At 47.4% G+C, this 15,664-nt stretch overlaps 2 protein-coding genes across 3 annotated transcripts; one reads left to right on the top strand and one right to left on the bottom strand.

Annotated features, from left to right (window-relative positions):
- The first annotated feature begins 55 nt into the window (after positions 1 to 55).
- tecra (trans-2,3-enoyl-CoA reductase a) lies at positions 56 to 6,999 on the top strand. Of its 2 annotated transcripts, none has more exons than XM_081716483.1 (12): positions 56 to 188; positions 1,913 to 2,310; positions 2,692 to 2,743; positions 2,842 to 2,886; positions 3,013 to 3,116; positions 3,668 to 3,783; positions 3,941 to 4,046; positions 5,395 to 5,467; positions 5,548 to 5,591; positions 5,691 to 5,748; positions 5,825 to 5,913; positions 6,208 to 6,999. In XM_081716483.1, the coding sequence occupies exons 2-12, from the start codon at positions 2,143 to 2,145 to the stop codon at positions 6,379 to 6,381; spliced, it is 1,029 nt and encodes a 342-aa protein (XP_081572609.1). In that variant the 5' UTR covers positions 56 to 188; positions 1,913 to 2,142; the 3' UTR covers positions 6,382 to 6,999. The 2 variants fall into 2 exon arrangements, with proteins under 2 accessions (XP_081572609.1, XP_035381265.2); XM_035525372.2 differs by having other exon boundaries at positions 62 to 188; positions 2,260 to 2,310.
- Positions 7,000 to 7,799: 800 nt separating this feature from the next.
- On the bottom strand, positions 7,800 to 15,572 carry samd1a (sterile alpha motif domain containing 1a). Its single transcript, XM_027026769.3, has 7 exons — positions 15,084 to 15,572; positions 12,904 to 13,150; positions 12,599 to 12,744; positions 11,878 to 11,941; positions 11,593 to 11,785; positions 10,908 to 11,022; positions 7,800 to 8,433 (listed from the first exon to the last, which is right to left on the bottom strand). The coding sequence occupies exons 1-7, from the start codon at positions 15,432 to 15,434 to the stop codon at positions 8,281 to 8,283; spliced, it is 1,269 nt and encodes a 422-aa protein (XP_026882570.2). The 5' UTR covers positions 15,435 to 15,572; the 3' UTR covers positions 7,800 to 8,280.
- Positions 15,573 to 15,664: the final 92 nt, after the last annotated feature.

Below are 15,664 nucleotides of genomic sequence, written 5' to 3'. Positions count from 1 at the left end.
AAACAGCTGGGAGTATACAAATAGAGCTCTAAGCATAGTTCAACGATGCACAGTCAGCAGACCACAGCCACTCTGGAGCTGTGCACGAGAGGTGCACACAACACACTCAGGCTCCTCCTAGAAGAGACGCAACTCAGCTGGAACACATATGGACACACTAGTCTGAAAACACAATGAGGCAATGTGAGGTAAGGTGCTCTGCTCTGTGTTACTTTGGGTTAATAATCCTAATTCTAATCCTAATCCTAATCCTGGACCATCTTTTATTCTTTCCGCTACATGCCTGAATGAGGTAATAAACCATTAGTAAGATGACTATTCATAGTGTAGCATGCTTCAGGGACTCCAAAATCTCCCTGTTATTAATGCGCTGCAGTATACATATTATTTGCTCTGCCAGAGTAGCAGAGCAGTCTGGGATTTGTAAGAATTTATCACTGCTAAAACTAGTAGGACATTAACTGTCATTTTGGTCAGTGGCCACATGACTCGTGTGTAATTTAGCCTTCCCTTCTCACCCTCTTTGGCCTGAGGCGTTCGAGTCATCCAAAAGCTGTGACTATTTATTAAGCCTAAATGATACTCTGTGACTTTCACTTTAAATTTAGGTGCAAATGTTCGTAACCGAGCCTGTCTGCCGTTCTGCACAATTGCAGATAATTTGAGGCCTGCTGACAGCAGATGTAAGTTCAGCAGCCCTCTCACTTTACCTAGCTCTGTGACTGCTTTATCCTCCCAAGACTGACAGATATAGAGGAGTATTATATGGTATTTTGAGAGACCATACTGAGAAGCGGATTTGCAGAATGCCAAGTTTATACTGTTACCATGCTCATGGACAACCTCTAGGGGGCAGCACTGTGCTGAGATAGCCCCCACAGATGTTCTGCATGCTGGTGAAGGAGTAACTGATCAGGAGCAGCATGTCGATGATACAAGCTGAACACTAAACTCTGCACCTGACCCCAACGCAGGTGGACAGGGAGACGACTCTCGCAGCAACAGATCAGGAAATACAATATTTCAGAGGCTCACTGCTCTTACCAGGCTTACTTGATGAAGCATGTATGGACAAAACAAAAAACAAAAAAACAAAACAAACAAACTAATTTTAAAAAGTGACGCATGATATATTGCTGTATTTGATGTTAACTATGATGCAGTCCAGTATAAATGTCTGTTTAATTGTACTGGCAGGCCTTTGCTTCGCAATGTTGTGTTTCTGATTATTAGATATTCTCTTTATTAGATATTCTCATTAATAAATAAGGTATTAATATTTGAGTATGTCCACAGCAGAAATCCCCTGACTCTGTTAGCGTCTAAGATGTCCCTGCATATATACAAGAACTAGGCAGAAACAGAAAGTGGCCATATATCTTAAACTTCAAAGCAGCAGTGTGCTGGAGATTGAACAATGGTGAAGAGCGATCCTGGGCTGGTTCGAAGTGGACGGCTCCTCAGATCATTAACGGCTCAAACCTGAAATAGCTGCAGAGAATCAGGAGCATCAGGCATTCTACTGAACCGGCCCGAGATCTGTAAGTTCACCAGGTTGACCTATGGAGTAGCAAGTCGGTATATTTAGCCTGGTGAGAGGCGTATCGTGGATTATGTCTTTGGCCTCTCATATTTCGCCTTCCCAAGGTTTTTTAGGGAGGTCCCAGAGATGCTGCAGAGAATGAGACCCTCCAACCAACCCCCCATTTACCCCAGCTAAGCGTAAGGGGGTTGGTGACGTTTTCCATTTGACAATACACCTACTGCATTGAGAAAAAATGCATCACAATCCAACAATTCCACAAGACACTACACATAGCTTTTCATTTCCACCCCATGACCGATAATTTGCCCAAACATGCCCCACCTCACATATTCACTCTGCCTCCTTCCCCTCCTCCCCGGCTGAAAGGGGGCGCTGTGGGCCTCACATAGGAGAGCTGCAGCAAGAAAACCAGGCGGAGCTGCCCGCTGTGAAACAGGTGGACAGCAGTGGAGTGACAGAGAGGGGTACTGGAGGCATCTGAAACACTTATCGGACTCCAGAAAGCCAGTGAGCAGATCTGTTTCTGGACAGCCTCGGGGTTAAACTGCCCACACCCTGCAGTGAGAGGCTCAGGAGCTGTGTTCTGAGGAGCAGTAATGGATATTTTAGCTTTAGAAGCCAAAGGGGGCAAGGTGGAGGCACCTCCACCGCCTGTCTCCACCAAACCCAGACCCAAACCGCCCAAAAAACCTAAACGAATCGTCTACTTCGAGTTGGAGATCCTGGATGCCAGGACCAAGGAGAAGCTGCTCTTGTTGGATAAGGTAGTGGGACGGGAGGGCATGCATGGCTTGTTGCAGTGCCCTGCCTGAGCTTTTGGGGCGCATGTGGTTTCCCAAATCATTGAATGCTTTTTCCTGCCGCTTTTACGAGTTTAACAAGTCTTGTGCTTTACCTTAAAACCTGTTTTGTCCGATTTAATCACATATAATACATCTGCAACCCAACACTTTGTGACTTGGAGCTGTGTTTGGTGGTGTGTTTTGTGGTGTGGGTAAAAGGATTGATGTTTTGTTGGAACAATAATGGTTTGCAGATAAATGGTTGATTATTTTGACAAATTTAATTGGACACATAAATCACTAAAGCACTTGTATCGTTAGCCATTAGCTTCTCCCTTCCCTGCTCTCTCTCTCTCTCTCTAGGTAGAACCGTCTGCCACTATTTTGGACATAAAATCCATGTTCCACAGATCGAGTAAGTTTCACTCAACACCTTTTGTACAGATGTCAAGCTGCTGGCAGTGTAACTGTGGCGTTATCACGTTCAAATCTCTGGCTGCTCTGCTCCTCCAGATCAGCGCTGGTATCCCGCCAGACAGTCGCTGTGCCTGGAGCCCAGTGAGTGGATCGCGTTTCACGGCGCTGCTCGTGAACATGCCCCTGCTGGTCCTTTCTAAACAGCTGAGTGTTGCTGGGAGCATGAGGGCTGACTGGTGGTGTGTTTGTACTGTGTGCCTTTGCCAGAGGGCAGGCCTTTGAAGGATGAGGAAGTCCTGCAACAGCTACCTGTGGGAACCACGGCAACCTTCTACTTCAGGGACCTGGGGGCCCAAATCAGCTGGGGAACAGTGAGTGCAACATGGAAACCATCACACACACACACACACACACACACACACACACACACACACACACACACACACACACACACACCCGCCCAACGTATTTTGTCCTCTGGTTCAGTTTTCTCTCACCTTCCCAGCACCCTATCCTCTCTCAGTACATCTAATCTCACTGGCCAGTTTCCCCGCTAGGTGTTGATCCCTCTGACCTCCTGTTCACCTTACACTGACCTCCCTGAATCTCAGAGCACAACGGGTGGTGTGGGGGCTCACTGCGGTCTCTAGCGTCCTAACCCCTGGTGCTGCTTTCCCAGTCTCCAACTGCTCCGGGGATGCCACAGGCCCCAGAGTCTGCTGCTGGGGTCCTGAATGTAGGGCTGAAAGTGCCCCTCCAGTGGCTCACTGACAGCCACGTAGTGACACACAAGCCACATTTGTTCCCTATGACAAGCTTGCGCCAGCAAACTTTTAACACACGCTGCCACGGCCTGTCTCAGTGTCTCACATACACTCCCTCCCCTGTGCCTGTCTGCCTCCATTTCTCTCGCTGTGCCCAGGTGTTCCTGGTAGAATGCATCGGGCCACTTCTCATCTACCTGATGTTCTATTTCCGTCTGCCTTTCATCTACAGTCCCAAGTATGAATTCACGACCAGCAAACACTGGGTCGTGCAGTAAGTATCATACCGACCTAACCCACACCCCCACGCCTTCTCCCTGTCGATTTTTAGCCCATAGCACAGATAGACATGAGAGGCTCAAAGCCAGGAAATGCACCCTCGGGGTTCCTCTGGGAGGGGGTTTGCTAACACTACTCTCTGTTGTCCCCAGCATAGCTTGCCTGTGTCACTCCTTCCATTACGTGAAGAGGATCCTGGAAACTCTTTTCGTCCACCGCTTCTCCCATGCTACCATGCCGCTCCGCAATATTTTCAAGGTGATGTAGCCAGTGCACTTCAGATGTGTACAACATTCTACACCTATATAACTGCATTCAAAAATATTCCACCCCTTTCACCTTAAAAGGTGTTAGGATATATGTAGAATTTGATGAAAATATGCAACATTAAGTGTCAGTAAACAGAATACTTATTGATAAATATAAGCATGTTGATAACATAAGTTGCCATAATTTTGAGCTCAAATGAAAACCATCCAGTGTCCGTGTCCCCTAATATTCAACCCACAGCCTCTGTATTTGGTGTCCCATCTTTTTGCCTTGATTCTGCTACAGGTAAGTGCCCACCAGCTTCTGTCCGATCTCTCAAGGAATCTTTGCCCATTCTTCTTGTGCAAGACCTTCCAGCTCATTGAGGTCTGACAGCTTCCATACTGCAAATAACTTCCTTAAGCCCCAGAAGGCCACTCCAGAGCCTGGTTAAGGAAGCAGTCCGGGAGACCTGAAAGTATGCTTGGGATCACTGTGTTGTTGGGGAGTCCAATTATCAAGGTTCAAGTTCATCACAGATGGCCTAACATTCCTCAAAATGGCTTAGCGTTTCTGTGAATCCTTGATGCAAGGCACATTGTCAAAATGGCCAGCTCCTGCAGCAGAACAACATCTCCCCATCATCACTGGCCCACCTTCATTGTTAAGTGATCTTCGTATGCTTGGCGCCGACACATCTGCCCTGGCCTTTATCAGGTCATCCTGTCAAGTCTTTTGCAGTAACACAGCAGTTTTTCGTCACTGTCCAGATGAGATGCTAAGGTCTCCTGATGAAATTCTGAGCTTTCTTCCATGGCCAGAGAAAGAAAAGATCTCCCCCCTCAATTTTAGTAGAAGCTACTTGGGATTAATCATGTTTTAACCCAACTTCAGATCATACAGACTAGTAAGAATTTAAAAAATAAGCAATAGTACATGGGGGTTGAATAATTGAGAGATTAACACCCTGCTACTCTATAACACGTCATCATTGTATTTCTTTGATCATTTGCTGTATCATTCAAAAGACCTCATTTAAATCCAAATTCAGGTCTGCTGAGAAGTCCAAGATTGTAAATCCCTACTTTCTTCGGGCGTTAAATATTTCCGACTGCAGCCGTACATTTAACGGTGAACCGTACTATGCCCATGACATCTTCCAGTAAGAGCGCCGACGCCGGATCGCATAACCCAGAAAGCTGGTTTCTTGAAATGTCGCGTTGTAGACACCCTGGTCCTCTTTTAAATATACCTACGACAACAACAACCGTGCGCCCCAGAACCATATACCCCACTGCATGGAGCCGAGAGACCAACTTATGGTTCTAACGTATGCATCTCTCTCGCTCTCTTTCAGAACTGTTTGTATTATTGGTGCTTTGCGGCGTGGATGGCCTATTACATAAATCATCCTCTCTACACCCCACCATGTGAGTAACGAGCCTCATCCGGACCGACCTAGCCAGCCTTGCCTGCTGCAGCCTGAGCCAATGTGTCTGTGTCTTTGCAGACTACGGGGAGCAGCAGGTGAAAAGCGCGCTGGTGGTGTTTCTGGTGAGCGTCTCCCTGAGGCCGCACGTTCCCTTCGCTTGCCAGCAGGTTGACTGACTGTTCGCTCCCTTTACGGGGTTCTGTGATTTCTCATCTCCGTAGTTTTGCCAGCTGGGGAATTTCTCGATCCACGTCACTTTACGCAATCTCAGACCACCCGGTAAGTTGAATTCAACGCCCACAGTAAAACATTAGCGGAGGCAATGAAAGGTCTCACTGGACGCTTTGCATCTAAGGCTCCAAGACGAAGAAGATTCCGTACCCGACTAAGAATCCGTTCACGTGGATCTTTGCAGTCGTTTCATGCCCAAATTACACATATGAGGTAAGAACAATCAGTCCATCACTATGAGAGCTATAATTCAGCCATTACTTTGGGTAGAGAAATCTCAGTTTAGCTTTAATGTGGCCAGGTGAAAGCATTAGCCATTACCAAATTACCATTACTAATGAGAGGCGAGTCAGGCGTGTGCGAATAGGGAAAACTGCAGTTAAGCACCCAATCCCAATTTATTTGACTGCACTGCTGCCCTCTGCTGGTCAGCGCAGTACAGTGTTGACTTTTCCCTACTCGAAAACGTTCAGTCGACACGCCTGTGTGCCACACTGTCCCCTGCAGGTGGGCTCGTGGCTGGGGTTCACCGTGATGACGCAGTGCATCCCTGTGGCCGCATTCACTGCCGTTGGCTTCGTGCAGATGACCGTGTGGGCCAGAGGCAAGCACCGCACCTACCTGAAGGAGTTTAAGGAGTACCCATCTCTACGCTCACCCATCCTGCCCTTTGTCCTGTAGCCTGGCATGCACGCACACCCACACGCGAGTACTGCATCTCAAAGTAAGGCTTGAATTCAGAGCATGTCCCCTGAACACTGATATTTATGAGCATAACGAGCAAATGAATCCTGATGTTTCTAATCTGAAAAAATGTAGCGCATGCAACCCCTGCTGTTACCATTCATGGACTGCAAAGGCATCGGTGGAGACACTGAAATACCATCCAGATAATTAGTTAGAAAACAATTAATCTGGGGTCTGTTATGACAGACCTTATGGTCCTTATGAACCCTGACAAAACATTGCTCAAATGGTTGAACAGGAATCTACACTCACTACTTACACGGAAAGGCAAACTAAAATAGGTTGACCGGATATCTATTTAAAAAAAACAAAAACAAAAAAACACTGCCTGTAGAGGTAAGCTACAACTAAACCAGTACACCCTCACATCTTTAAATGTTACATCAGAATATATATTTTTATACAATTAAAAACAAAAACCATCAACACGTGTAATTGGAATAGTGGCTTCTAATGCTCTCTGAAGAACAATAAAGGCACCAGTGCTGATGTTAACCTGGAGTGTGCCAGTAACACTCTGAGTTATGTGATTAAACAGACACATTAACAAAACTGGTCTGTGCGATTACATCACTTTTCACCCGACTCCACTCGTAGGAACCAGACGCAAGCAAAGCTGCTGGCGCTCCAGCGCAGGCGTGCCCAAGTGCACACTTTTAGTGGTCACCCTGCTCGTTCCTCTGGACCTCTGCGCTCTTCCTGACAAATCCAAATATATCGCGTACAATATTTGCAGACGGCTCAGTTCTGGGAAACCTGACGAGATGGCTTTGGAATCGGAGATTAAAAGAAACAAGAACTGGAGCGTGCTGTTTTCGGGATCATTCGCAGCGGCACTGAGGTATGTGACCCATCTCTGGTTGTATTGGAAACGGAGAAGCCTGGGAGACTCTTCTGAGGGTATCGCGTGCATCATCGAGTTGTGTCTCATAGTGAAGAAGAGTAGTTTTCTTCCTGATGAAGGAAAATCCCTGGAATGGACTAACAGCTTTGAGCAGCAATGAGAGTCTGGAGTAACATTATTTGTAACATATTTAAAGCAAAGCATCATCAAACCACACACACACACACACACACACACACTTGTATGACTTTATTAAACTCCCTTCCCAAATACTTGTGTTTGGAGTGGCAGAGGATCTTGGCCGTAGGTCATGCCCAACAAGCTGCCATCACACCGTCAGCCTCCTCAACCCGACACAACTACAGGAAAACTCCCACCCTGGTTAGACTTGGCATGATTAAAGGCAGAATATTTGGAATAATGGGTGACTCTTCCCTTTAAACGTGGCTGTATGATCACTGAAGATTTATTTTCTTATTTCAGAAAAGATCTTAAACAGGAGAATATGTGCCACTTTCTGAAACTGGATTTTATTTCCCAACTCGACATTCCCATTTAACCAGGGACATACACCCCACTGCTGTACATATTAAAATGAATGGGGAAAATCTATATAATTTCACAAACAAAATATATTACTGAGATACTGTAAAGCATAAGAAAAACAATACTGGTGGAGGAAAAATCTCAACACCCCCCTTCAAAAAAAAAAACAAACCCCAAAAGGCCCCTCCCCCCAATAAACATGGTACCACCATTCCACAGCTGGGTGGTGTCAACAGCCGTGTGAAGAGGAGGAGGGTGAGAACCAGAAGGGGGGAAGAGGAGGCAAATTATGACCTGCAGTGAGGTCATCATTCAGCCTGTGGGAGAGGGGGTAGGAGTCAGAGGATAGCGAGTCCTTTCTCTGCCCCTTGACGGAGCCCCCCCCCCCCCCCCCGCGCGCTGGGTGGGTTTCAGTCGGCCTTCGGAGGCAGCTGGGGGCGTGGCTAGGAGAAGACGTCGCCGTCTTCCTGGAAATGGCTCCTCTGCAGCACTTTGACATGGTGCTCGTAGATCTTGAGGGCGGGGCCGAGTCTGATGGACAGGCCTGTCAGCACGTCGCTGCGCTGCATCAGGAGGAGGGACTTGCCGTCGATCTCCTGTGGATGGTCAGATGGAGGAAGCAGCTGATGATTAAGTGCACTCAGACAGACGAGGCTGTTAGGAAAAATAACTATTAACAAGGCCTGAAGTTTACACAACCACTGGAGGAGCTCCATTAAAAAACCAACAACCAAATGGCATGTACTGCGCTGAAATACTGTTCTGTAATATTCATCTAAATATAACGGCTTCTCTTCCTCAAAGCCAAATAACGGATTAGTATTGGCCGATTTCTTGGCCAATCAGCCAATACTAATCTGTATAAAAAAAAAAAGAAAAGAAAGGAAAAAAAAAAAAAAAAAAAAAGTTGAGTACTCCGAATTAAATGACGTGATTTTAGAGACCTCCTGCAGCTGGAAACAAGATGTTTAATAGCAAAAAACAACAAATAAACCTGCATTCTTATGAAGAGTCGAACTGGGTGCCACCAGATGACCATAACAATGGACAAGAAAAAAAGAATAATAATGATGGTGATGATGATGATGATGATGAATAACTTCATGTCTTTCTCTTTCTTCATAATTGTGGATCTTTTGCAACTCAATGACTAGAATGACGAAGTAGATCTGGCTGGGGTGGACACCTGGTGTTGGGCAAGCTCTCCGTTATAGTCGTGGCCAAAAGTTTGGAGACTGACAAATTTTGGTTTTCACAATGCTTACTGTCTCAGTTTTTTGTCAAATGTTTACATGAAGTACAATTATAAGCATTTCCTAGTTTTTTTTTTTAAACTTTTATTGCCAGATGCATCCAGTTTAAGCAAAGACTTAATATTTAGTGTTGACCTTTCTTTTTTAAAACTTCTGCAATTCGCCTTTGCATGCTGCATATCAGTTTCTGGGCAAAATCTTGACTGATGGCAACCCATACTTGCCTAACCATTGCTTGGATTTGATCACAGTTTCTGTGTTTGTTTGCCCACCCTCTTTTTGAGAATTGACCACAGATTCTTAATGGGATTGAGATCTTGGGAGTTTTCTGGCCATGGACCCAAAATTTCAATGTTTTGTTCACAGAGCCATTTGGTTATCACTTTGGCCTTGTGACATTGTGCTCCGTCATGCTGGAAAAAGCATTGTTTAGCACCAAACTGCTCCTGGAACAGTCTAAAGGGGCTTCACCAAAGAAAATAACTTTACCCCAGTCCTCTGCAGTCCTCTATACTTCCTGCAGAATGTCAGTCTGTCCTTGATGTTTTTTGGAGAGAAGTGGCTTCTTTGCTGCCCTTATTGACACCAAGCCATCCTCCAAAAGCCTTCGCCTCACTGCGTGCAGATGCACTCACACCTGCCTTCTGCTATTCCTGGTAGTGTCCTGATCCCGTAGCTGCATCCTCTTTAGGAGATGGTCCTGACACTTGCTTGACTTTCTTTGGTGTCCTGAAGACTTCTTCGCTGCAGTTGAACCTTTCTCCTTGAAGTTCTCGATGAATCAATAAATAGTTGATTTAGGTGCTCTCTTACAAGGAGCAATGTCTTTGCTTCTGAAGCACGTTTGATACAATGCAATGAGTGCACATGTTTCTTTGGAGGTAACCCTGGTTAACAGAAGAAAACTTCAAGCACCACCACCCTTTTAAAGCTACCAGTCTTCTCTTTTAATCAGAATGACAGAGTGATATCATCTGCTCTGTCCTCGTTAACACTTTATCCAGCGCTAACGAGAAGATCACTGAAGCGATGTTAGCAGGACATTTTGTGGAAGGGCTGAAATGCAGTAATTTCTGCGATTAAGTTAATTTTCATGGCATGAAATGACTTTGCAATTAATTGCAATTCATCTGATCACTCTTCACAAGCTAGAGTTAATGCAAATCACCATATAAACTGAAGGAGCAAACCTTTTGAAAACCAAAATTTGTTCTAGTCTCAAAACTTTTGGCCACGACTGTAGAGGATCCAGGACTGTGTGTGCAGTAGATGGCAGCATGGCTCAGAGCAGAGTCACCTCTCTCTTTATTCCTTGGAGAAAACTGATGGGATACTTGAAACATGCTCTCATGAGCATTCTTAGTTGTAATGACACGTTACTGGATAGCAGCTTAAATACCAAAACATTTGTAATTAAAATAAAATAAAAGCGTAACCTGTAGATTTTTAACCTGCCTGGTTCAAAATGAAAGTGGAGTTAATGTTTTTTTGTTGTTGTTGTTTTGTTTTTTGTTTTTTTTACATGTGTACTTGCTGCCCTCTAGTGGCTGTATTATTAAGTAGGCCAAGCATTTTTCCCAGTGGACCGAAATGCAATCCGAGTAAAGGCAAGCCAATACAAACTCCAAAGGTAACTTGGCCAAGACACTATAGCTTACAGAAAGTCTATTTTAAAACAATTTGCATTTCCAACAGTAATATCCTATTTCAGTGGCACAGTAACACAAAACTCCAGACACTAGCGAAGCGCGGCAGATCAACCCACATAGCACATGCCTTGGCATGTCATGACCTCGGCAGACCTGCAGGACACTGACCTGAGTCCTGAAGGCTGCTGCCTGCTCGGGGAAGCCCGCGGCGGTGAAGTAGCTCACCACATCTGCCACGCTCCACTGCAGCGGGTCCTGGGCCATCTCCTCGGCCTTCACCAGGCTGTGGACCAAAGACAGACACACAGCATTATTCTTCTCGTCTGAGATCACGCCTGTCCATACTTGGAACCCCCTACTGTTGTTTGGTTCGTGTGCTTTGGGTTGAGCTTTGACCAGTCAGGGATTGGTGTGAACTTTTTGTATTGTTTTATGTGATTTGTTAGAGGGCTAATTTGCATATTGCAGACTTTTGCACCATCTGTATTGAAAAGGCCAATACCGTGATAATTTCCAAACAATATATCGCTCAACCCTAATCTAACGTTTCCCCACTACAGCGCTACCGACAAAACCCACTGTCACGAGACCACACCTGGTGAAGAGCAGCAGAGTTAATCCAACTCAGAGTTAATCCAAAAGAACCTGTGGCACTGTATCTACAGCCTCAGACTGAGGATTTAAACCTGCCCACAGAATCACTTACACCAACAGGCAGCGTTCAGGCATTTGTTTTTTTAAGCGAAGAAACAGGCCTAATCTCTATCCACAAGAAAACAAAGTGTGAACGGTTGCTGTGGGAAATGGTTAGATTATATTTTCACACCGGCACAAGCTGTAGCCTTCCACTTACGTTCCTCTCTTCAGCCCTGCATTCTTTGCCGGTTCTATTCCGGCGACGTCCTCCCCTTTACTGCAGGCGACGTCCTCCCCTTTACTGCAGGCGACGTCCTCCCCTTTACTGCAGGCGACGTCCTCCCCTTTACTGCAGGCGACGTCCTCCCCTTTACTGCAGGCGACATCTTCCCCTTTACTGCACTTCTTGCCTGCGAAAGTGAAAGGAGTTTAACACGTCCGCTTCCCGGGACGGGCAGCCATGTCTACGCAGCATGAGCGGGCGCCCAATCGGAGCACTCACCCTCCTGCGTGGGGGCGGGGCCTTTGTGGGGTGCCTGGCCGGAGCCAACCGCCTCATCCAGGTGCTGGGTGGGAAGAAGGAACATGCCATGAGGGGCGTGGCCTAACACACCTCTCCAGAATCACATTCAGGAAGCCGTAACAGGTATGACAGTGGCACAGGTTTCTGGGTATCAGCCTCTAAAATGCTAATAAAATGTCTTCTTGCTACAGTCTCTGCTAGCTGTGGCTCAGCCAAGGCTCTAATGTGTCCCTTCATGAAGCTCTACACCAAACCTAAAGCAGAAGGCTCATAAGGAGTGAAAACATTCCAACACAGTGGCAGCTACTAAAATCGGGATACACCTTGCCATCAGAAAATATATTCGTTTAAAAAAATTGGTAAGTTGGTAAATACTGAATATGACCTGGTTAAAGACACCCGCATAATTTTGGCTACAATTATTTGTTTATTGGATTGTGTGAATGCCATGAGTCATCAAAACACCCACAGAACTCTCATCTGGGACAATGTGACTGGTCGGGATGCTCACAGAAACCGTCACTGTGATTTGTTAGCGGGCTAATTTGCATAATACAGACACCTGCATCAGTATCGCGAAGTCTGATACTGTTACAAATCCCAAGCGATATATCGCTCCACCCTGGCCCAGGACCACACCCCCAGCCCCAGTTCCTAAGCTGCCTGGGTGGGCAGAGAGGTGCCACACAGATGTACATACCGGAGAGGCTCTGCACTCGGGCAGCAGCTGATCAGGCGTGAGCGCGCTCTCCCCGGCCCTTGGCCCCTCCTCCCCTGCCATTGCGCTCCGCTGAGCCGACGGACAGATGGCTGCTGGCTGGCGCACCAGCTCCAGCTCCGGGGACCCTGCGAACAGAGCAGCACACGCAGACAGGGCGAGGTGAGCTCAGCTCCGGCCGTGCAGGGCCGCCTGCAGACTCACCGCGCTACGGTCCACACACACACACACACACACACACACACACACACACACACACACGCCCCTCTGGAAACCTGGATAAATACCTGTGTCTCGTTGAGCTGCAGGCTGCGTGTGCTCAGGGGGGCTGTGGGTGGCATCTAGGCCCTGCTCTGGGGGGCCGGAACTCGGGGAGCTTCCGGAAGCACGGGTTGCAGCCTGGACGTCACAGGCCTCAGGGTTGGGGCTCATGCCGACGCCGGAGTCTGTGGTCTTCTGCATGGCCGATGCGTCCAGGCTGACGTCCTCCTCGTCCATGCTGCTGTCCAGCCCAGCTGTGGTGGACAGCTCATCCTGAAAAGGGTTATGTTATGAATCATTTCTGTTACGCCGTTTTTCTTTTGTGATAGGCTTTAAATATTGACTTCCTAATAAACGAAACATGACTTTGTAAAAGTGTTTAAACTATCAAACAGGCTTATGTGCTAAACAAATTGAATGAAAAAAGATGGGGCTCCATTTGTTTGGACAAACATGAGTAAAAGTATGTAGAAACAGACACAATCTCTAAAAATATGCCAGTCTGCAATGACCCAACATGCTGCGTTTTTTCATCTCTAAACAAAAACAGCATTTTAAAAACTTTAGATTTTTTTTTTAATAAAACGTAAATCATACCTTGCAGAAATGTCACTTTAATGATTTTGAAACTAAATGTCCTCGCTGCAGATATGGTTTAAACAGATGCACTATACATTTACGACCGAAGCTACGACGCATCACGTATACAACATGGGCGACCTTTGTATTTGACGATCGCACAGACCTCGCATTACAGTGCAACGTTAAGACCTGAAACGCAATCAAACGCGTCAGCGCAGCGCCTGCTGCGCGGAGTTGTTCGAGGGGAAATAAGCGTTGCACGCAGCGTACTGTCGCACTGCAAAACTGAATTATTGTCGACTCGCACTAGTTCTCGTCAAGGCCGCACGCTCTGTCTAGCCGAACTGGATAGAGCCACATCGCGATTTTTCACGCGTTCACCGGATACGTGGAAACCCGATGCAGGGAAAGCGGCGCTCAGGTGTACCGCGATATCGATCAAGAACGAACTTGGAAGCGGCCCCCTTTCGCTTATTAACTTCTGTGTACTGTGGCGCTGACATACTGCGGTTCAGGTCTGGCCGCACGGACGCGTGTGCGTGTCCTCGAGAAACTAGCTCGAGCTGAGGCGCGCGAGTAGAGGCGCTGAACTCGTGAGAGCCCGCCCCGCGCGCACTAAGGCGCGCTGCCCGCGAGGGGAACGAGACTCGGAAAACTGGCGCTGAACGTGGCTGTCCGACATTACCGGGACCCGAAAAAAAAAAAACCAAAAAAAACCCCGAATGTTTCACAAACACGCGCAAATTGTGTTGCTTGTCGGCTGACCCGAGATCAAATAAATATCTTAACTGGTCGCGCTCTCGTTCTTTTCGTATGTAAAAGAGCATTTGCATCGTAATCGTCCGTACGCTTTTGCAGCACACCGTAATAAGGTGCCCCGTCCCGGTTACACGTCCTCCGCGTCTTTCGGCGAGTTGGCGAGCCGCACCGACGACTTCGTCCGTACTTCGCTAGCGCGAGCGCGAGCGGTCGGGTTTCTTCCGACAGACGACTTTCACGGGAATTCGCGTAGACTGCACCGCAGATCGCGCGCGTTGGCGCAAATGTGCCCGAAAACGTGCTCCGTGACCTTTTCGTTTAACCGTCTCCCAACGCACTGTCGCTCCCACCAGAATGCGACAGTCGCTCCCCCACATCCGTGATGTTTCGGTGACTTTCGCTCTACCCCCCACCATGTAAAACCGAGTTGGGCTTCATCACCCACGTCGTCCACAGAAAGACCTGATCACCTTGCAAAAAAATGCACACAAAACGTGGTTTTCCAGACTGAAATTTTCGTGTGCTTAACAAAACGAAAAAAGAAAAAAAAAGTCTTTCGGCAGCTACTCCGCAGCTGTTGGGGGAAAAGCTTCCATTGTTGTTGGCGATTTTACGTGGTCAGGCGAGGTAGTGCCGCTCCCCGTCTGCGCCAGCTCTCGTCTGCATGCACTTGCTTTTGCAGTGTCGTTTTTAAATGAACGCCAGTTTTAGATGACACCAGCTCAATCATCCAACCGATTACTTTTAGAAACCTTCATTTAAAAAAAAAAAAGCAACAACAACTGGTTTTGTCCCAGTCACGAAGTACTTCAGCTCTATGCGAGCGATCGCTGTGCTAGACAGGGTCACAGGTCTGGTTACTTACTTCCATGTCCTCCATCTGGTCCTCATCCGTGGGACCGAGAGCGCTGTCGCCGTTGTTCAGGTCGGGGAGTGACGCGTGTTTTACCGCGGCTCTCATAGTTGCCTGCTCCAGTTTTCGCCTACCTCTCTGCACCTTGGCCGCATTCCGATAGGAGACCGAGCCCTTGTAGTTCACTTTCAGCACCGTCTGCTCCTGGATCAGTTTCTCCAGCTCCAAACAGGTTCGGTCCGGCTCGGACCCATGCCGCCTTCGGACCATTCTGCAAATTCTCTCGAGGTCCGGACGTGCTTTCCTCGACCTCAGCGAGTCTATGGTCTCCAGAATCCATTCGCGATACCTCGGTTCGGACATGATTCCCGACTGAACGGGTCGACGGGGTGAAATGGAGCACGCACGCACGCGTTATCCTCGCTGTGACGGTCCGTCCAGAAGCCGCGGTCCGAGCCCGTTTGAGAGGAGCGGAAACATTACTGTACGCGTGCGTTGGTCACATTGTGCGCTTAAGGTGGAATGCCTGAAATAGCGTGTTCCGCCACAAGGGTGATTTAAGGTGGAATTGCAATGGCCGTAATTTACCCCCA

This window comes from Electrophorus electricus, chromosome 6 (genome assembly GCF_041902795.1).
Source record: "Electrophorus electricus isolate QZ-2024a chromosome 6, ASM4190279v1, whole genome shotgun sequence".
Classification (NCBI taxonomy): Eukaryota; Metazoa; Chordata; class Actinopteri; order Gymnotiformes; family Gymnotidae; genus Electrophorus; species Electrophorus electricus.
The sequence above is the reverse complement of the archived record's forward strand: the minus strand, read 5'-3'. Positions and strand labels throughout refer to the sequence as shown.